At 37.5% G+C, this 23634-nt stretch overlaps 1 protein-coding gene across 2 annotated transcripts in view; it reads right to left on the bottom strand.

Moving 5' to 3' along the window:
- The window catches only part of ACSS2 (acyl-CoA synthetase short chain family member 2), a 56383-nt gene extending 35036 nt beyond the window's left edge, over positions 1–21347 (bottom strand). The window contains exons 1-3 of one of the 2 annotated variants that reach the window (XM_058175544.1): positions 21094–21347; positions 16322–16517; positions 2439–2530 (exon numbers count right to left, since the gene is read on the bottom strand). In XM_058175544.1, the coding sequence (XP_058031527.1) occupies positions 2439–2530; positions 16322–16517; positions 21094–21223 (418 nt within the window). In that variant the 5' untranslated portion in view covers positions 21224–21347. The remainder of the gene's footprint in view (positions 1–2438; positions 2531–16321; positions 16518–21093) is intronic. The other variant, XM_058175545.1, reaches the window with a different exon arrangement.
- Between the last annotated feature and the right edge of the window lie 2287 nt (positions 21348–23634).

The following is a 23634-nucleotide window of genomic DNA, read 5'->3' as shown; positions in this document are numbered from 1 at the left end:
TCACCCCTGCTACCAGCCTATGTATCTTGCAAATATGTGGAAAATCTTATCTGACTGAATTCAAAAAGAAGTGTTAATCCTGTTCCAAATGTGGACTCAAAAGAATTGAGACAATGTGGCAATGTTGAAGTTAATACTAAACTTTTTCTAACTTAACAATATACGAGAAGGAGAGCTACTGGTGGTTATAAAAATTACAGTCTTAATTATGGCTGTAAAACTATCAAAATAGGGCTAATCATCATAATAAAAATTATGATCTGGATTGTTAAGCATAGGATATTTCCAATACACCCACAAAATGACCTTCTAAAATATGTTAAATGCAATTCAAATTCAGATGATCATCAGTTATGGATGGTGAGGATTAGAAGATAACATTTACGGGCCAGACAACATAGACAACTATGGGACATAACCTCCTTTAGTCCATTCTCATATGATCAGGAACCTAGTGGCACAGCTTCTGATTTTTCTTCCCAGGTAATATTGTTAATTTTGAGTGCACAACAAAATCACACATAATAATTTCATTGTGGATGAGACAACTGACCTAACATGTAGAATAACGGAATTGCAGTGAATCTCAGAAGTCATCTAATCTGACCTCCTGCTGAATGCTTAGACCACAGGTATCAAACTCAATTTCATTGAGGGCCGCATCAGGGTTGTGTTTGACCTCGGGGGAGCAGGGGGACATTGCCAGAGTGGGTGTGACCATCTCAATGTCATTTATGTCAGGAGGCGCCTGTGGTGGCCCAAGTGCTCTGCCAGCGAAAATAGAGCTTGGGAGCCCGTTTTCACTGGCAGAGGACCAAAGGCTGTTTCCAGGCCCATGGGCCAGATCTAAGCACCACATGGGCCGCATCCGGCCCACGGCCTTGAGTTTGACACCCCTGGCTTAGACCATGGTAAATAATCTGGATGACATAGATTTTACCCTAATCTGTCCCTGAGCCAGCTTTTTCACTATAATATTAACCCAGAAGATAAAAATACCAATTGCTTCTCTCCAAACTAGAGCAGAGGGGCTTTTACTAGTTTTAAATTAACAAGACAGATGAAATGCTGCTTGATATACCACCCACATTGCTATCCTGGAATTCTCCTTGATTACACTCTGAGATGGCCTCTGAATGGTATTAGAAAACTCTGATCTTGGACTTCAACATTGATACTGTTGCCACTCTAGTAAGACAAGTATGGGATTTCATAGCCTCTATGACAATCATGGTTCTCTCTTTAATCACAAATAAATAACAACTTAGGTCAGCACATATTCTCAATTTAATTTTTGCTTTGCAACATGAGAAGGATGACAGCCTAGATACTGGGGTCATTCTGCTCTACTGGTCAAACCATCACTTGTTAAACTTTTGTCATCACCTCTCTTGGGAACAGGTGAAGGCCCTAAAAAAAGTTATCTCCTAAAATGTATAGAATATGATGAGTTCTTCAAATGAGCTAGAAAAATGCACTAAAGAATCCATAACCATTGATCCAACCAAAGCTCCCCTATGAAAAGAAGTTAAACTGGCCACTGACATGATTATACTTAAGTCTCCTAATCACCATTGTGAAATCAAGCTTTCTTCCTGGCTTTATGGAGAGTTGTGGATGATGAAACGGGTCAGGAGATTAATAGAGTGCAAATAGTGTAAGATCCAGGACATGCTGACACAATACACATTAGTTCACAAATTGCTGACTCTGCAGCAAAAGTTAGAAGGTGAGGCTGCTATTTTTTAATGTTCATTGTATCTTCAAGTAGCACAGTTAAGAACTTACAATACTACCATTTGCTCTGGAAAATTTTTACCTTAAAGCCCTTGGCAACATGTTGTGACAAATTTGTGGGGCATTTTGAGAACACAATTCAAGGAATAATTCTTAGTTTTCCAGGTCTGAAAATGTGGATAAGAACATGGGTTCAAGATACCTAAGAGATTGTCTTCACTTCTTCATTCACTAAGATTACCAGGAAAGGATTAGATTTTTTTGTGCCAAAGCTGACAGTGTGTCATCATGCATGTTTTTCACAGGCAACCATTTTCTGTGATGGTACCTGTACTCTGAAATCTTCCTAATCCACCAAAACCAGAGAGGTGTCTATACCTTTGGTTGCACTGAAGATTTATCACTTCTCTCAAGTCATCTCTGTAAGAATGTGGATTAATAGACTTCATTTGTTTTCCTTCTCCCTGGTGGTTTTTTTAATGATATTGCTTTAATTAATGATTCTAATTTAATTCTTTTCTGATTTATGGGAAACATACAAACAAAAAATCATGATAGCTGTTTAAAGGTTATGTCTGCTCCTCATAGCTGGGGAGGAAAACCATCAATTCATAGTTGGGGATAACAAGTGACTATCACCCTGGTCAAGGTCCAAAGCAAGGTCTCACAAAAAGCATTTGAATTCCTACAACATCAGATACCTTGTTCCCGAAGAACATTGGCAAATTGGCAGACTTTGCTCAGCAATTCACTGTATGTAATTTTCATGGAATCTCCTGGTTCATTTCCTTCCCTATAAGAAAAGAAAAAAGATATATAAATGCAAAAAATGTATATCAAATTTAAACTTCACATGTTTTGCTATAACCAAAAACTAATAAAATAGCTTAAAGCAGCTTGGTGTTCTTTACATGGACATAGAGAGTGAATAGTTTATGCCACCTTGGAAAAAGCACAGCTTTGAAATACAGTTAAAAAGTACACAAAGCAAATCCTATCTATAGAAGAAGACCTCAAAACAACAGACAATTAGGGAACCATTGTTCCAATTTGCACTGACATATGTAAGATTTGCTACTGTTTTCTGACTGGTTGCAATTTATCAAAATGTTAGTTCACTGATTTCAAATGGCAAGTTCCTAAATACGAGAAGTCAAATGTTTAGGAAAAATTTCTTTGCCATTTTTCCCCCTTTCTTTTCACGTTCAAAGTTTGTGCAAAGAATGTATTGGTACTGATGACATAGATGCCTGGATAAAGGACTAGGAATATTTTAACATTACACCAATTTGAATGTGAACGAATACAATCCTATACATATTTACCTGGAATCCTGTGTAAAACCAAAGAGGGAATTTCCAAATAGCCATGCAAAGAATTGCAAGCACATTTCTTAAGAAAACAAACAGTCCTATAAGACTGCCCTTCTATAAGAACGTGTGAAAAGATTATTTTGTTATTTTGTGTAAAGGTATCTTCCCTTAATTTGGGAATAGTAAGCTGGCACTTTAAATCATATGGGAAAGGCATAATTCTGCCCTATATAGTAGCAGATGTTAGCTTAGCCTTCCAAACAAATTCCACTGTTCTTCTGTGGAAAAATAGTATTGCTTTCTAAATGAATGGCAGAAAATATTTATCAGCCAAGCACAATTTTTTTGTTCCAGATTGCCTACATGCAAGTGACCAACAGTAGGAATCTTTGTGATTTTTATAAATTTATATGAAAGATGGCATTTAGCTTTCTACCATACTCAGTCAAAATATCAAGTGCCCCTAAAATAACAAATATAGCCACAGTTACTTGAGCAAGGATGCAGACTCTTATAAAGTGAAGAAAGGGAACAGCAGTCAGTAATTTAAACTGGCAAAGATTTCAACTTTGCAGATACAGCTAAGATCATGCCAACTGGCAAAATATGGAATGCAGCCAGATTGTTAATGCATAAATTTAGGGCTTTTAAACTATTCCATTTACTAAATATTACTTGTAGTAATAGGTATCACTCATTAATTCTTGACCAAGTCAAACCCCTTCATCAACTGCTTATGTCCTGTCTGCATTAGGTCTTTATGTTCCTACAATTTTTAACAGAAATAAGAAACAGTTGGAGAAGGCAAAGCAGTCATCGAGCTTTGGTCAGACAAATGTATTTTTCAATACCATACTGTGAAATTTCCTTTCACAGCTTACCCATTTCCAAGCCAAATTTATTACTAAAAATATATATGTATGTGTAGAGACTGACACTATCATCCTAATTGCAACAGATTAAAAAAATTACACAATAGCAACATATGTTCCATGGTTTCAATGCTTAAATCCACAAATACTTAAAATTGACACAAATTCCAACCTAATTGAGCACTTGCTCAAAATAATCGTCCACAGTATTTTTTTTCTCAAGAGATTTATAACTATAACATTTCAAAAGTTTACCTTCATTTGAAAGCACTAAAATCATTTTGCATAATATGGGCAGTGTAGAATGTAATTGAAAAAGGTATTCATTCTTTGTTTTATTGTTTTGTATTTTATTTTTTATGATAAAACAATAAATTAAAATTAAAAAAAGAAAAAGGTATTCATTCTTTCTTGCCTACAGATAAAGACTTGGCACATGATATAAATTATTAAGAATACTGAAGGGTATGTCAAAATTACAATGATACAAACTGTTCTCTTAAGCCGAGCATAAATTAAAGTTATAGTTTTTCAAATACGGAATTCACAAAATAAATCTGAACAAGAAAAAACAAAATTCTGAATAAAGCCCAAATCTAAATGATGCATTTTTTTTCCATTTTTCATTGATTTAGTTTTACAAAGTGACCAGAGCTAGTCAACTTATAAAATGTAAAATTAGCTTAACTATCATTTATTAGAAGCCAACAACCTTTCATCTGTTGTGAAAAATGATGGCACAATAATCAGAACATGATATGACAAATCTGACTCTTTACCATACAGTAATTGGAGGTTACTACATTCTCTGTTGGCAAGATGGACAAAGGATAATGATTGCATTTTGAAAGCCTGAACATCCCTAATAACACCTACAAAGACAGCTGAAATATTTCAGAATGGTTTGGCCTTCACTTATGATCTCCTACACACAATACAACATTAGCAAGTTCATGTCCATGTATTTACTTAAAGCAGGGGTGTCCAAACTTGGTCCCTTTAAGACTTTTGGACTTCAACTCCCAGAGTTCCTCAGCCAGCTTTACTGGCTGAGGGACTCTGGGAGTTGAAGTCCAAAAGTCTTAAAGGGACCAAGTTTGGACACCCCTGACTTAAAGCTAAGGTGACAAGACAAGCTCAGGACTGAAGACAGACCATGAAAAATTGGTCCCACCATTCTTCAACAGATAGCAAAAGTAATCCTAAAACCAAAAAATAAAATAAAAGCAGTTCTGGTACTAGCAGCCACTGCAAGATCAGTTAAGAAAGAAGCAATTATGCGTTTCACAAATATATTCTTTGTAAACTTTATTTCCCACAAAACTAATTAACAAGATATAGATATCACATTATAGTATTAATATAGAGAGTATCAATATATGTATAGACAGAGAGATTGCTTATTAAATATAATAGGATGGGTTTACAAAAACATCTTTCTGATGTTTGGACCTATAAATACAAAAACACATTAATCAACCATTCAGAGTCCACTACTGTATAACTGGGTGGCTAATATATTTAAATAATAATGTGACAATCTAGACATGATTAAATGTGAATGGCAATAGCTCTGTTTTAAAAAAAGTTACACCAGTAATGTTAGAGATGTTGAAAGGGTATCTGACTCACAAAATCTTTTGCAAGAAGTTTTCAACATATCCCATGAACAAGAATGGTTACTTTCTGTATTTCTTTCTGTTATCTACTCTTTAAAACTGCAATCAGGTATCTCAGAACTAGAATTTGTACACAAACATGTACAATTTTTATTTGTTCTTATTTATTCACAATTGTTACAAACCAAAAGGTGAACTGGAAAAACCAATGTTCAAGGCAGCATATTATGTGTGCATTACACAATAATCACAAGGACTATGTAGAATTCAAAAGTGAGTTGACTCTTTAAACCAGGGGTAGTCAACCTTTTTATACCTACCGCCCACTTTTGTATCTCATAGTAAAATTTTCATGTATCATCGTCTGCACATGCCTCTCACACATCGCGGATTAGGTTGCCGGGGGGGGGGGCGCCGGCTACCAGCTCTGCTTGTCTGTTACAACTGGGTGGTGTGGGGGGAGATGCACGAGCTATTCTGGGACGAGGCTCTTTTGTTTGCGGTCGCACTATAGCGCCACTTAGTTTCACTTACATAACATGAACTAAACTTATGCGTAGGCGATACAAATAGTATATTTTCAGAAATTTAAATTGTCACGGGAAATTTTATGAAAACCTAATGAAAGTGTTTTTAAATAATGCTATGATTTTTTTTAAAAAAGTCAATTAAATTAAAAAAAAGGAAAAGGCTTCAGTATCGGACAAAACCCCTACCGCCCACTATGAAAGCTGGAACGCCCACTAGTGGGCGGTAGGGACCAGGTTGACTACCACTGCTTTAAACTTAATGGGGTTGTTAAAGCAGCTGAGTATTTTCCTCAGTCTTGTGCCAAACTCTGGGGGAAAAAGTGAGGCTGTTTTAATAAACAACAAAGAGGTGCTATATTTATCTATCATCCAAAGCACTTCTTCCAGGTCATTTTGAATTATACACATGCCCTTAGTAAATAGCCCTGGAAAAGAAGTTTCAAAAATTTCTGCAACAATCTCCATATCCCTCATCTTAAAAACTGCATATTTTCTTCAATGCAAAGCCAACATTATTTTTTAATTAAGTAGGGGTCATATTGTGGATTTTTATTAAAAACAAATACAAAACCTGCAAGCTTATATAGGCTCCACCTTTTGAATGAAAAGATGTAATGGAATTTAGAAACGATGGAAAGAGGATGCAAAGAAGGAACTAGAAAAACAAGGACCCAAGAAAAACAAGCAAATAAAAAAGAAATTGTTTGCCTTTGGGTCTTAATGTCAGTCCAATTATTACAATTGCTTTCATTCTTTTTATCTGCAAGCTTAAATTAAATATTGAGGGAAAACTAATGCAGGTTCTTGATACAATAGTTATTTGAACATTAATTAGAGGAAAGGTAACCTGAAACCTATCCCAGGGCTACAAGCAACCTCAAATCTTTCTGTGGGACATTAGGGAATCATTTATTCTAATTGCTAAAAAAATATTTTAAGAAAAACACCCAGAAATCATAGACTGATCAAAGGTGATTGATTATAATATCCCCTAGAAAGTCCTCTTCAAACCAATTTTTTTAAATTGTAAAGCTGCCAACAAATATATTCAGCAGCACCTAATTTGCCTTTCTACAGTATCCATTCTGACTTCCCCCACAAAACTAAGTGCAACATAACTCCTGGTATAAACCACAACAAACAAATGAGAAGCAGGAAACATCTCTAGTCGATTTTAAGCTCAAATCTATAAACCAATTTTAAACCAATTTTAAAGTATGAAACTTCAATGAAAAATGATGATACTTTTCGAACATCTCCTGGAAAAATACGGTATCAGCCAAAACACTCTCAAAAATAGTGAGAATTAGAATTGAGGATTATCTCAGGATACTGTCATATAAGGACCATTAAATTAAATCTGTAGCTCTTCCACATGAGGTCTTTGTGTCAGACTCTTCCAATCTCACAACAGCTCACTTGCAAGCATCTGCTGGTGTTCAACCAGCTCTACAACAAATCATTGAAGGTTTACTTGTTGTTCTGAGGGCCCAGTGATGGGGCAGCATCTAGCCAACTGTGGCTGCACCTTAAAAACTAAACAGGATCAAATGTGGTCAATAATAATAAACCTGGTTAGATGCTACAATAAGACTGCAGATACCGACTACAAATAACATCATGACAAGTAGCAACAATGGTGCAGTGGAAGACTACAAGAAATAGCTTGCTTGTTTGCAAGCAAGAACTGATGGGACCATAAAATAGAGAAAAGTCATAAAAAATGAAGAAACCAAACTACTCTGGAACTTCAGAATTCAGACAGACAAGCAACTGCCACATAACACGCCAGACTTAACAACTATCGTTAAGAAAGACAAGTATGAGTATGAGTAATGGAGGTGGCAATACCTAAAAAAAACAGAACAGAGAGAAAAAACTGGAGGAAATCACAAAATACAACTGGAGCATCAATTGAACACCAGCAGCATTGACAAATTCACCAATAGTCAATTGCAAAAGGCAGCTTTACTCAGAACAGCTTACATCCTGCAATGATACTTCTAACACCATCAAACATCAACATCTGCCTATCCCAGGTTCATGGGTAGGACTGGTGGATAAAAAATACCAAATCTATTCTGAACATCTAGCTGATTGTGCAATCAATCATAATAATGTTTACAATAAAAATATTTTAAAAAGGAAAAATACAAAAACCACAAAATAACACAAAGGGCAGAGAAAACAGATTCAGACAGAAACACAGAAAAAGAAGAAAACAGGCTACAATCACTCACGCCAAAGGCCTGAGCATACTATAGCCACATCTTCAGGGCATCTTTCTCTATGCCAGTAGGGCAGGAGCTATTCGAATCTCAAGGATTCCAGGGAGCAGGTGCCACTACAGAGAAGGCATGTTTCCAGAGTCCTGATAGATGGCATTGTTTAATCGATGCACCTGCAGCACTTGGCTAGAATTAATATTTGGATAGGAGACCATCAAGTAATCCTAAATTCTCAGGTAGGCTGGAAAGCTGATAAAATATCCCAAAAGAACGGAATGGCTTGTGGATATTCCATGAAATCATCAAAAATCAAACTTCAAGCAGGTTTGACTTTTAGCTAGGGAACGTATTTTCTCATTGGCAGAAATTCCCATCTTCCCCAAGAGTTAAAAACATACAGTAAATGTCTACAAGCTGCTGGCCATTTTTTCCTTCAGTACAGATTTCCACTAAAAATATTAAGTATGAAATTCTTCTTGGCTGCACCAATTTTCTGATGGTATGCAGAAAACTATTTTGCTCAGTGTTAAACTAAGGTTCAGAACCCAGTTCAATTTCCATAATAAAAAAATGGAATATTAATAAATATGTATGCTTTCAGTTTCCAGAGTTACATGCTTTCTTAGAATGAACCCAATAATATTTAGTAGAAATTTAACTCAGTTTAAAAGGCAACAACATGCCATAGACAATAATTTCTTATTAGACAAAAGAGAAATTTACAATGTGTTTTTAGAATAAAGTTCTTTCCAGTTGTAGAAGAAAGACCTGTTTTTGATCTCCGGGTAGCTATAAACTTTATGGCTTTAAATCTGCAGGTCATTAGAAGGCTATTTCAGCATATCCACCTGGTATATGGACTCTCCCATGTAGACGTATTAAGCAAATATATGAAGAAACCTATTTACCTAAACATATCACCTAAATAATGTTCATGTTCATGTGCTGCCTCCTTAAAGTCATCTAGTGTTGTAAGCGCATGACTACTGAATCTAGAATTGTTTAATTTGAACAGACAGGAAACATATGTTGAAAAGTCCATTTCTTTACAATTTCACATTGATCAGAAAGCATTACAAGATTGCGAGTTCCAATACACATTGCTGACAAAAAATGTTTTGTAGTACGTGTAAAAATCTACAGGTAGTCCTCCACTTATGATAATTTTTCAATGGCCTAGTGATGTTGCCATTTCTCAGCAACACTTTACCATCATCACAATGGAATTTAAAGTAGACACTGTTTCTCTATGTGCATGAATATCCATTTTGTGCATCAAGATTTAGGACATCACCATTAGTCCCGCACAGTTAGCTTAATTAATAACAATTCAGGATTAATGTAACAGCTTACAGGCAGGAAAGGCCGCCTAAAGCTTTTAAACAAATTAAAGTTCCCTCCTTTTCATTAATTTGCAATTCAAGTATTATCTGCAACATAAATTTGATTTAATCACTGAAAGAGAACTAAAGGTTTTTTTCTATATTTCTTCCAGTTTCTCTTCAAAAACGTACACAAGGTCATAAAGAGAGTTAGGAATACTCACAGGCTCCATTTGTGCATTATAAAATCTCATTAACTGCAGTATGGCACAGGTATAAATTTATATATCACCATAATGCTGTCTTAAACATCAGTGACCATGTGCACATGGTATTTTCTGAAATTAAACTAGGATAGACATGCTTTCCTTCCATTCTCATCCAGGCCACCAAATCCTGTTCTTCAATTTTCCCATGTAACCTATTGATTTTGATTTTGAAATATTGTTTATCATATGGAATTCTGAATGCACTTTTCATCTTAGACAAACAATTCACAAAAAAGGGTGCTGTCTAAATCTGAGTTGGAAAAACTAAGGTTATTCAGCTACTGTCAGGATTATAGTTCAGCAACTATAACTAACTGTAAAGAATGTGGGAGTTGCAGCCCACCAGCATTTGAAAAGCTGTATGTCTCCCCCACTCCACAATCATAACCATATAGTGAAAAGTAACATTTTATCTTTAATTTTTTATAATAAAAAGTATTATTTCTCGTGGCTCAGTAGCTAAGACACTGAGCTTCTCAGTCAGAAAGGTCGGCAGTTTGGCGATTCGAATCCCTAGTACAGGTCTCCTGCGTGAGCAGGGGGTTGGACTAGATGACCTCCAAGGTCCCTTCCAACTCTGTTACTGTTACTTAATTGACATGGAAGGAATCCTCTATTTTATCTGCAATTAATGGTTCTGCATCTGTTAATATTAACAATACCTACCTAGTAACTATCACACTAAGAATCTTTCCTATGCAGATTTAGAAATGAGTAATGTGAGTTATCTAAGGGTTAAATTCATTCTTATGCAATTTCAAATTTATTTCAAAATAGCTAAAGCAAGCAATATACACTGTTGATTAAGTCCCCTGAAAATAAGAAAGTGATTTTCCTGATGCTGTCTCCCCTGCTGTAGGGGTCTCCAACCTTGGCAACTTTAAGACTTGTGGACTTCAACTCCCAGAGTTTTGCTGGCTGAGGAACTCTGAGAGCTGAAGTCCACAAGTCTTAAAGTTGCCAAGGTTGGAGACCCCTGAACTATAGGTAGATATGACACCATACCAGTAGAATTCCTGATAGTCAAAACATGGACAAGGAAATTCTTCATAAGAGTTCCTCTACCATGACATAAAACCATTTCTGATCCTCCGGATACGCAGAGAGTAAAGAAGATGATCTTAGCACAGATAAGCATAATTTGTTATCAAAGCAACAAGGTGAAAAATATGGCCTAGGCGCAAGTCATGCAGAAGGTATGTAAAAATCTCTCAGAAAGCCACCTCCCTAATTCTCAGGAGTGTAAGAAGGGATAAATCACAGTCAGATTTGCAAGATTCTATATTATAACCAATCTTAATAAAAAATAGTTTGTCTTCTTGTGGAATTGATTGGTATATATTCTGGGGTTGATTATATAATGTTGCTGAGTAGCAATTCTCACAATTGAGTTCATTTATTGGCAATTGTGAACAGCATCCATCACTTCCTTACATCCAATCTAGAACAACTCGAACTTAAATCCTAGAGGTTATGTTTTTGCACATTTAAGAAAGCTTTTCTATGCCCAGTCCCGAACTACTGAATGTACTGATTAATGCAAAACCAACTGTGACAAAAAACAGGAGTGACAGTAGTAGATTTATATCAGTCTATCTCCTCTAAAAAGTATTCCTTTAAAGTAGCATTATGAGTCCGCTTTCTTTCATATTCTAAATTTTAAAAATCAAAAGATTTGCATAATCTTTGAAAAACCTACTATGTGTTCCTACTTTTAATAATTTTAGTTTAGATAAGCATAGCTTGAAGAGACAATCCCAAGAACATTTGAAAAATATGAAACATTATTAAGCACTACCACTTTCAGTTTTGAATATAAACCATCCAAATCAGAGTGCATGCAGTAACTGTGTCATCTTTCTTGCAGGAAAACAATATGGATTTATTTATTTATTTTTTTGCCTCCTTAAAGAGTTTTGTTTAGAGTTTAAAGCACTTTTGCTTTAAGGAGTTTCAAGAATCAGATGCTAAAGCATCTTTCTGACTTTGAATCTGAAGCAAACTACAGCCCAAGCATGTTTTAATAGAATTAACAGAATTATCAAAAATCCGGTCAATATTATTTTAAATTATTAAGTATATTTAAGGAAAATTGTTCAATAGCTTGTTTCTACACAAACAGCAGTTCTTATATCTAGTCATTAAGCAATACCTCCTGCGTAATTATAGAGTATGAGCAATCATCTTTCAGATATTATGGCATCTGTCTATCTGGTTTTCTTACTCAACTACCATCCTGGCAAGGTACCAGCATTGGTGAAATGCAATTTCTGAAATGAAGTCTTGCAAAACTATAACCACAGCCAAGTAGAAAGAGAAAATTCTCAATAAGCACGTATATTAGAAATGTTATTTTAAGACAGAAATCTTGTAATTTGTACATGTGCGCACACACATACACTTAATTCTTAATACAGAAAAAATGGTTCATTAAAAATTCTTATATGAAAAGGAGTTGAAGAGTGTTGGTGAAACTTTTTGAGACATATGGCAGAGTAACTAGAAAAAGAAGGATCAATTTGACGTTTTCCAATGAACTTCTGCAATATCCCCATGGCAAGAAAAGGAGCATAACCATTATTTGCCCTTGCAGACCTGATGACTGAGGCCTCAGCCTAATACTTAACATTTGAAAATAACACAAATCTGCAATACACCATTCTTTGTGATCTTTGGTAGTAGCCCAATATCAACACTATTTCATTTCTTTAAAAATCATAAGATGAATCTGCTTTACCTATCTTGTTAAATCATGGTTAGCTTAGCCATAAATTACTATAAAACCACAATTGGTGAGGTTCATAGATTATGCCAAGCCATAAAACTATGGTCTACAAAATCACAAGACTGAATTTATCCCCTACACTAAATCCAAACTATCAAATCACTGAGCAATATGTAAAGCTATCTACAAAACGGAAAAGCAGTCTGAATGAGTATACAGGTAGTCCTCGACTTACAATCATAACTGAGCCCAAAATTTATGTCGCTAAGCAAGACAAGTTAAGTGACTTTTGCCCCATTTTATAACCTTTAAGACATTTTCTGCCACAGCTGTTGAATGAATCACTGAAGTTGTTAAGTTAGTAACATGGCTTCCCCATTGACTTTGTTTGTCAGGTTACAAAAGGTTTTCACATAACTCTGGGTCACTGTAACTGTCATAAATATGAGTCAGTTGCCAAGAATTTGATTTTGATCATGTGACCATGGAGCTGATCATGTGACCATGGAGCTGTTATGTGAAAAAATGGTCATAAGTCATAAATCCATTTTTTCAGTAACACCAACAAACTTAAGAAAAAATCCCTACATAAAGGAATCCTACACACCCACCATTTTACATAGAATCCATATGTATTTTAGAGCAGGGGTCTCCAACCTCGGTCCCTTTAAGACTTGTGGACTTCAACTCTCAGAGTCCCTCAGCCAGCACAGCACAGGAACTCTGGGAGTTGAAGTCCACAAGTCTTAAAGGGACTGAGGTTGGACTGTTTTAGAGCAGGGGTCTCCAACCTTAGCTTTGCTGGCTGAGGGATTCTGGGAGTTGAAGTTTCACAAGTCTTAAAGTTGCCAAGGTTGGAGACCCCTGTTTTAGAGAATAGAGTTTCAAACATGCATACTTCAACAAAGAACAGAAAGATTAAAGGATGAAGGAGGAGAATTATAAAAAGACTGACTCTACATTAGGCATACTCAATAAAATATTCTTTCCCTTTCCTCAACCCTTTTTAAACTACCACTAATGCTATCTCCAAAAGCCTACTAAAAGATCCATGGGAATAGGAGTCCAGGCAAAAGAGCGGATTCTACTTTTCCCAAAGGAAAAACATGAGAAGAAAAGTGGCCTTTCTCAATCTGCTTTTCTTATACTGCTTGATGAATACAGTATCTTTTCTCCCATCTGCAGGGAAGCAATTTAGGGAGGATAGCTCTGAATTTCTAAAGTCCAGAAAGGGAGAGGTTTGTCCATATTATTTTCTAACTTTAGCATAAGGAAACTCTACTTTAAAGGTATGCAATATCTTTTCATGTTTGCAGAGCAAACATCAAGCCCTAAAACCAGATCAGAGAAAACAGATAAAAGTCACTTTGCTGAGCTAGAATACCCAATGACTTTCTAAATTAGAAGCTGTGAGCAGAGTAACTTTCAATTTCATATACTAAGAATATTTTTTATTTATTTATTTTATTGAATGTTTATGCCATCTATCGCCCCTGTGACTCTGGATGGCTTTGTTCCTTAGCTAAAAAAAAAAAAAAATTCATTCCAATAGCATCCCTTTTCACGGACAATTTCCCTCAAGCTAAAATAAAATGCACACTCTTATATAATCTTCAGTGTACAAAAGCTTCTATCTATACAATCATGATGGCAAATTCCAATCCTTTGCTGCACATAATTTCTATATCTCTATAAGCAATATATAGTAAAATCAAGATTTCTATTATATGGTTTAGGATTTGGATATCTGATAGGCAGTTTTCTCTAGCAAAGGATCAAGAAGGGATACCCTCTCGGTTATATCATATTTTCCAGATTTTCTCTATAAGGTAAAAGTAAAGGTTCCCCTCACACATACGTGCTAGTTGTTCCCGACTCTAGGGGGAAGTGCTCATCTCCGTTTCAAAGCCGAAGAGCCAGGGCTGTCTGAAGACATCTCTGTGGTCATGTGGCCGGCATGACTAAACACCAAACGCGCACGGAACACTGTTACCTTCCCACCAAAGGTGTTCTCTATTTTTCTACTTGCATTTTTTACATGCTTTCGAACTGCTAGGTTAGGAGAAGCTGGGACAAGTAATGGGAGCTCACCCCGTTACGCGGCACTAGGGATTTGAACTGCTGAACTGCCGACCTTTTGATCAACAAGCTCAGCGTCTTACCCACTAAGCCACCGCGTCCCTAATTTTTTTAATTAAAAATATATTTTTATTAAAAATAATATAAAAATATAAACATATTATTTTACATTATTTTCTGTATATGGCCACTCAAAAGAAAGATCATTCCAGATATAGGTGGTGGAGCACTTGTGGAATTCCTTTCACAATTATGGTTGTCATAGTTTACTTTTATTATGAGCTTATTATCAGGTTATTTATACAACCTTTAAGCTACTTTGCATTGGTGTGCCAGTTACTATATTGTAACAACAGTATTGCCATTTATTTGCTGTTGTTTTATGGTTTTAATTTTTGCAGCTTTATATGGTTTTATCGATTTGCATTGCTGTAGGAATTATTTTTAATTATAGTAATTGGCTAAATAAATGTTAACAATAAGTCAGCTTTATAAACACCAATACTATTATAGCTGCAAAAATGGAAACATTCAGGAATATAACCTGAGTGAAATCAGTTGGACTTACGTCCTACTAAGCATTGACAGGATTCGTGTCACATTTCCTGATTCTTCTTTTGCTCCATAAAGCAAAAGGGAACTAGAAACTAGAGCTATCAGAAAGAGGAAATAAGTGATATTAATATCCTTGAATACAAGAAACAATGCTATTACATGGCAGTTACTTTTTTAAAATGTTAGGTTTTCAGTGTTATGGTTTTAATTTATTGATTTTCACTCAGGGTTACAGAAGCAAGGGGAAGGCCATATATTTAAATAGGTAAATATGCAAAAAAAAAACAAAACTGCATATGTAGATCACTGTGAAAAAGGAATATATGCTAATGGATAGATGGTAATAAACTTTGTTTTTTCAACAAGTATCATAAAATATTTGCTTTTATGGCTACTACACACAGCCAAACTTTAGTTTACTGTTGTTTTTAAGCTCTATCATTTGACTAAGATTAGCCTACAGCTGGAAGAAATGTGATAGTTTGAAAGTACTATAAAGCAGGGGTGTCTAACTCATGGCGTCACAATGGTGTCACGTGACGTATCGTGACTTTTTCCCCCTTTGCTAAACTGGGCATGGGTGTGGCCAGCACGTGATGCATTTGGCCCGCGGGCAGCGAGTTTGACAGTCCTGCCATAAAGCATTGTTTTAACAAACTGAAGCCTGTTAAACAGAAATAATAAAATAAATAAGAGCAGCATTACAAAGATTTAAAAAATACTTTAGAGAGTATACCCATGTGTTGTTTAGTAAAATATGGTTGCAAATGCATGCATAGGTCAGAAAATGAATTTTGCATTACTGTTGTATTAGTGAATGGTTGACAGGTAATCACTAAATGAAGAGTGGGTTTTTTGCAATTTGCATTTTAGACAGAGCATGAAAACTGAGAAATCCATAATATCTGAGGCTAATTCCCTTTACTTTCTCATGCATCTTGCAAGACAGTTTCTAAAGACACAATACTTATTCATCATTTACCATCATCTCCAATATTTCATCTCACAACCACAATTTAATATTAAATTTATATTGGAACTCTCTAGAACAAAGTAAGAAGCAGAACATTACCAATAAAATGCTATCTTGTCTCCAAGTTTATTCTCGTAAACATTTCTGTCCAAAACATTGTAGCAAATGTTGGTTGTAGCTCCTTTCATCCATTCAATAAAGATTTTCCCTTTGGTAACATCAAAATTGTACTGCAGGAATGGTCCAGTGTGTTGGTTTCTCCAGTAAAATTCTTTGGCTATATCACCCCAAAATTCTGCAAAAAAGTAAAAAAAAAAACCTTTTCAAACACAAGGTATTCATAAATACTGTTAGATATCAGTATCTAAAGGCCTACCATGCAATTTTATGAATACTTACTAAGGAGTAAGCAGGCAGGTCTAATTTTTGCTAGATATTGGCTGTATTCTGAAGCTTATATTAACAGTCATTCTTAGCAAAAAAAAAAGATCCACAAGCAAGATTTTTTTTATTATAGAATTTCATTCACGTGCCATTTATTCAGAGGCAAGATAAGAGAATTTGGCAAAGAGAGATTAAAATTCTTCTAGCTAGCATCCTGTTTTCCATAGCAACTAATCTGGTTTTTCTGGGTACATTCACAAGCAGAAAGCAGGAAGTTAATATTTTGAATTCAATCATAATTTCCTACTTAACTACATACTATCATTATAACTGAAAATATATACTGCCCATATATTGAGTAGAACCTACATTATATGTTCATAAATGCACCAATTATATAATATAGCCAATTATCTTCTTTCTCCCAATTTTAAATATTACAAAAATTGTTTAAATTTCCTTTTATTTAACACAATATTAAATGTTACTCACTTGTGTTTATAAGTTGAGGACTAGCTATACTTTATATACTTAGTTCTGTAATTTGTACTGGCTCTGCAGTATTTTGGATTCAAACTGTAGGGGAGCCAATATAGTACTTGTCAGCAACTCCTTAAAGTAGCCATGCTTTTTTCCCACAGCTGCCAATAATCCTGCATTCTGTAATTCTATGTCTGGGTCTTTAAACAGTCCAATGCAATTTTTTACTTTCAAATCCAAACCAATGCATAAGTTTACTGTTTAATATCAATAAACATGTTGGCAAAATCATGTTCATTTAATTCTTAATTGCATACTTTGTTTTCAGTTCTGTGTCCTAAGCCTTTCCACAGAAAAGCAGTCCTACATAACTGCTCTAAACCAGCATCTTAATTATAATGGGATTAGAATTACTGATGGTCCTTTTAAGTTATACTGTTTTGAAATTGTGAACTACTTTCCCAATCAATAAAAAAGGAAATATAAATGTCATGGAAATTAAAAGGCTTTCCCCCCTATACAGTGATGGGTTTCAAAAAAACTTTACCAGTTCTGTGGGTGTGGCTTGGTGGGCATGGCTTGGTGGGCGTGGCAGGGGAAGGATACTGTAAAATCTCCATTCCCTCCCCAATCCAGGGGAAGGTTACTACAAAATCCCCATTTCCTCCCGATCAGCTGGGACTCGGGAGGCAGAGAATAGATGTGGGTAGGGCTAATCAGAATTTTTACTACCAGTTCTCCAAACTACTCAAAATTTCTGCTACCAGTTTTCCAGAACTGGTCAGAACCTGCTGAAACCAACTTCTGCCCCTATACAACAGAACAATAAGTGCATGCCTTAAATCATTTGCCAGATTCACCCTGTTCATTTTGTAGAGGGCCTACAACTGCTGCAAAACTGTGCCTTAGATTCTCTCTTTTCAGCTTCAAGTGATGTTCTATAGAACAGGGGTCACCAACCTTTCGGACCTCAGGGACCACTAAATTCATAATTTTAAATCTCGAGGACCACTAATATGAATTTTTTAAAAGAAAACTAGTATTTAGTGCAATATAAAAAATGCAAATAATTTTTCTGCGGACCACCAAAATTTTCTCGCAGACCACCAGCTTCTTTCAGGATTCTAGTGTTAAAATCAATATATTTTGGAGCCTTAACACAATTTTTTCCTTGAAGCTTATCAAACTCCCTGCCATCTTCCTGACTATAAAAAACATTACTATAATCAAATCAGCTGAAAGGCTGACATGCTGAAAATGAAAAATGGTGGTCTGTAAAGTCATCTTGATTTCCAAGTATGCCACTGGGCTTCAAATGAATCCCAAAGACATTTTTGGAGATTAAAAAGCAGGGCCAGAGGAGGGGAAAAAGTTCAGAGGACCATGGTAGAATGGGAGGTTGGAAGGGAAGAAATAGAGTATTTTCTACCAAATGTTTTTAGCTACTGCTTATTTTTTTTGTCCTTCATTGAGAAGTGTATGTTAGTAGTTTTGAATATTTCTTTTGGTACAATGAGTTAAGTAATATGGATGAGTTTTTTAATTTAACAGTAAGAGAGTTGGAAGGGACCTTCGAGGTTATCTAGTCCAACCCCCTGCTCATGCAGGAGACCTGTACTAGGATTCGAACCGCCGAACTGCCGGCCTTTCTGATTGACAAGTTCAGTGTCTTAACCACTGAGCCACCTAGTCAGGTTAAGTGTTTCACTTGTATCTCTCTCTGGATGCTACTTATTTCCTTCTACATAATGGGTGTTGAATTCAATAAACTTATATTTTACAACTTCTTCTGGAAGCAGAAAAGTCTAATATAATCTCTTCCTTATGTACCAATGGGGTGTAGAACAGCATATTATGAGTGTATATTTTATGATAAAATAATAAAGAATGTGTTATCTTCTTTAAATATCTCTCATACTTAGAAACATAACTTTACAGACCTATAGCTCTTGCTAGTCTCAATGAACTTCATTTGTGTTCATCCCTTTATGTTCGTCCAAAACCATACAACTGTGAGTGGTGCTAAATGAAGCAGCCACTAAACAAGGACTACCTGTTGCAAACACAGCCCTCATAGACAACATGGTAGAAACAGTGCAACAAAATATCTTGGGCGGGGGCTTCCATAGATCAGGAGAACTCCTCCAGTTAAAACCCACAAATCTTAAAAAGGTTTAAAAACCCTGCTAAGGTTGAGAAACACTGATCTAAATATTAAAATCTGGCTGCTTGGTTTCTCTGCTTACCTATTGCTAAAAGGTTGGCACCCAACTGTAGTCAGTATCTTGCTACAAGTCAGTTTAGTATAGTGATTAAGGCTTCAGACAAAAACTGGGAGAGTGTCAGTTCTAGTCCCATTTTAGGCACAAAGCCTGTTGGGTGACCTTGAGCATTCTTTCTCTCAGACATAGGAAGCAAGCAATGGCAAATCATTTCCAAAAATCCTTGCCAAGAAAACTGAAAGAACTTGTCCAAACAGCAAACAGGAGTCAAAAACTTACTCAAAAACACTCCTGCAAAACTTGCTACAACCAGGAGAATGTTACTAACCTCAGCCAAATCTTTGACAGCCTAGAACTGACAATGTATAATCTAGGCACGGTTTTGAGCTAACTACTGGAGGACTAATGTATATAGGGTATACTCTAGATTGACTGAAGTCCTTCCCCCATTTCTGCTGCTCAGCTAAAAGTGTATTGTCATCTTTCATTTGGATATTACTTCAATATGCAACATCATCTAATCACATTATCCCTCTCCTATCCAGTTTTGTGTATTTAGCACATAAATACACTCATGCTCATTTAGATAAACAACTGTGTAAGAAAGCCAATGACACATAATTACATATTTATTTATTTATTTATTTATTTTGTCACAATATATGTAGGTATCATACAAAAAGATTATATAGCATATAAACACATATATGAGTAAATATTAGGAGGTATAAGCATATATATATATATATAGGAAGAAGAAAAGAAAAACAATAGGACAGGAACGGTAGGCACGTTTGTGCACTTATGCACGCCCCTTATGGTCCTCTTAGGAATGGGGTGAGGTCAATAGTAGAAAGTTTTTGGTTAAAGCTTTTAGGATTATGAGAAGAGACCATTGTTATAAATTGTTATCGTTATTGTTATAAATTATGGGGGGAGAAGTCTAATGAGATTAGTATTAAATATTGTGCATGGAAAAACCTATGCGCAAGTATAGAAGCTTCCAAAGTGCTGGTCCCATTTCATAATCTGATATAACCTATTCCCAGAAGAAAACACATTTGTGGATTACAGTAAGCCCACATTTATACATGTCTAATTGAACTATTCAACTTCTCTTTGTTTTAGCATAAGAAGCTAAACAATAGAGAGTTGGGTATTTTTATGGTCTAGGTTGGTGAGGTGGTGTTTACTTTTTAGATCAACAAGAGATTATTTTTCTTCTATTTGGACAAACAATTAGCATGTAGCTGGTTGTAACTTCAGAAACTTAACTTGGAGCCAGACACGGGAAGCATCGTCCCCTCCCTACACACCCCCTCCTCGATACAACCTAGCAAAGTAATTCTAGCAGAGATGCTAGGAGACACTTGTTGCTCACACACACTAGAACAGAGAAACCCGCTTCGAAGCCCGGACTGCCCACCTGCGGCTAACGGATGGGTTCCGGGGCAGTGGCTGGTTCGCCTTCGGGACCCTGATGCATCCGATCGAAAGGATCGGCAACCACCAGTATCCGACCCTGTTATAGGAGGAGCAGGAAGAGGACAGCTATGCGAGCACATGGTAGCAGAGGAGAGGAGAGAAGCTGGATCGTGGCGCCCTTGGGACGGAGGCTTCTTGCTTCCAAGCGTCCTTCTCGCGCCCTCCGGCCCCAGCCACGGTCCGCCTCCCATCCCGCCTGCCACGGTCAGGAAGTCAGGCAACCGCGAGCGGCCTGGAAGCTTGCCCCGAGGCTGACAGGGAAAGGCGCGCCAACCTCGCCCACCACGGCCTGGCACTCACCCTGGGGCTCCTCCACCGAGCGGCGGTAAAGCTCGCGGTATTTTTCCAAGGAAGACACATGCGCCTCCCGCGCCAGCTCCGGCGGCGCCCGGTAAAGCCTGGCGGCGTGCTCTGCTTTGGGCAGCACCATCCTCCGGGCTCCAAGCACGAGAAGGAGCGGAACGCTAAGCCGCGCCTGACAAGCAGCGAGCGAGTGGCGAGCGCTGAACTAGGAAACACCCCGGCGGAGCTGTCTTTACCAGGCTCCGGCTTCTGGGAGGAGCCGGGGCGGGAGGAAACCCGGCCAAGCTCCGCCCAGGCCTAAGGCCACTGCTGGGTGAATAGGAGGGAAGAGCGGCTGCTTGAGCTGGGCTGGCCCGGCCGCCTCTTCTCGCTTACGGCGGCCCTCAAGCGCGTCGCGGCCGCCTATTCTTTTCCCCTAATGGGTGGTGCAATTGGGTAATTTTAGACTCTGGACTTAATGCCTCCGTCCTCTTTAGGCGGTAACGCGTGTTACTTCACACTTGCTTCACTGAACTCTGATGGCATTTGGCGTTCCTCTTAGTCTTTCTGCTCCACGGAGCCCTGGATTTATGCCCGGGAAGTCCTTGGTCTCAAATCAAGAGAAAGTCACACTTGAGTTTATCTCGATCCAGTTTGGTTACTCGGCCCAATCCTGCTCATTTGCGTTAGAGTCTGATTTGACGTTTCACTGACTCAGAGGGTCAGTGGGTCATGGTCTGCGAAATACAATTAAGGGAACATTAGGCACGCTAGTGCTCTTATGCCAGTGGTGGGATTCAAATAATTTAACTACCGGTGCTTTGCCCTAATGATTTTTTCCAACAACCAGTTCACCAAACTGCTCAGAAAGTTAACCGGTTCTCCCGAAGTGGTGCGAACTGGCTGAATCCCACCACTGTCTTACGCCTTTACAGATCTCTTAGGAATGGGGTGAGCTCAACAGTAAACAGTCTAAGGTCTTTTGGGGGTTTTGGGATGAAACCACAGAATCAGGTAGTGCATTCCAGGTATTAACAACTCTGTTGCTGAAGTCCTGTTTTCTGCAATCGAGTTTGGAGTGTTTCACTTTAAGTTTGTATCTATTGTGTACTTGTGTATTGTTATGGTTGAAGCTGAAGTAGTCATTGACAGGTAGGATATTGTAGCAGATAATTTTATGAGTTACGCTGAGGTCATACTGAAGGCAGCGTAGTTCTAAATTTTCTAAGCCCAAAATTTCAAGTCTGGTGGCATAAACTATTTTGTTGTGAGCAGAGGAATGGAGGACACTTCTTGTAAAATATTTCTGGACACATTCAATTGTATTAATGTCTGATATGCGGTGCGGGTTCCAGACAGATGAGCTGTATTTGAGAATTGGTCTAGCAAATGTTTTGTATGCTCTAGAATTGGTCTAGCAAATGGTGATGTCGTGTCCCACTCCTCCTCTGACGGCCGGGTCTGGGAAGTCTGTATCAAGCATGGCCACGAAGCCTCTGCAGCTTTGCCAAATTCCTGTCAAAGTTCTCAGGGCAGGCAGGAATCCAAGGTGTGACTTCAGCAACCAGATGAGACTTTGCCTGACTCAAGGAATGCCAAAAAGCAGATCCTTTATATAGGCCATAGGGTGTGGCTCCATGACTCAGCACTTATCCAGGCCTGCCCCTCCCTTTTGCTGACGTCGCCTCTCCATTCTCCGAAAGCGGGGATCTGTCCACTTTTCGTCCTCCTGCTCAGCTGCCAGCAATTCTAGCTTGTGGCTGGCTTCATGCTCACACGCTGTAGGGAGGTGTGTTTGCTCAGTCTGTCCAGGCATGGTGCCAGGGCTGGGGGCTGGAGGCATGCCAGGCCATTTTTCTTCACTATCAGTCTCTGGCTCAGATAGCAGGAGATGGGAGGGGCCCAGCTGAGGAGAGGAGGGCGGGTGAGGCACAACAGGTTAGTAGTGTAATATTACCGGAGAAAAGGCTACGCGAGATTAGGTTAACAACCCTTAATGCCTTTTTGGTGATGTTGTTACAGTCGGCTTTGGCACTTAGATCATTTGAAATGAGTACTCCAAAGTCCTTGACAGAGTGAAGGCCATCTACAAGGTCATGTCCACTCAGTTTGTATTTTGTGTTCTGATTCCTTTTGCCAATGTGTAAGACAGTGCATTTGTTGGTTGAGATTTGGCGTTGCCAATTTTTTTACCATTCTAACACAAAGTCAAGGTCTTTTTGAAGGGTAGCAGCATTGTTGATGGTGTTAAATCATTTTACATCATTGGCGAAGAGAATACAGTTACTTATATGATCACAAAGGTCATTTATGTATAGATGAAGAGTGTTGGTCCTAGAAGGCTGCCTTAGGGGACACCGCTATTAACAAGTGCAGGATTTGATAGGGCACTCCCTATCAAAATGCAAAATTAGTAAATCCTTCTTCTTGAGCTAGAATCAGTGTTTCTTCTCAACCTTGGCAACTTTAAGACCTGTAAACGTCAACTCCCAGAATCTCCCAGTCACCATGCTGGCTGGGAAATTCTGGGTCTTGAAGGCCACAAGTTAAAGTTGCCAA

The sequence above is a fragment of the Ahaetulla prasina genome, chromosome 3 (assembly GCF_028640845.1).
Source record: "Ahaetulla prasina isolate Xishuangbanna chromosome 3, ASM2864084v1, whole genome shotgun sequence".
NCBI lineage: Eukaryota > Metazoa > Chordata > Lepidosauria > Squamata > Colubridae > Ahaetulla > Ahaetulla prasina.
This window is presented reverse-complemented; position numbering and strand designations above follow the sequence as displayed.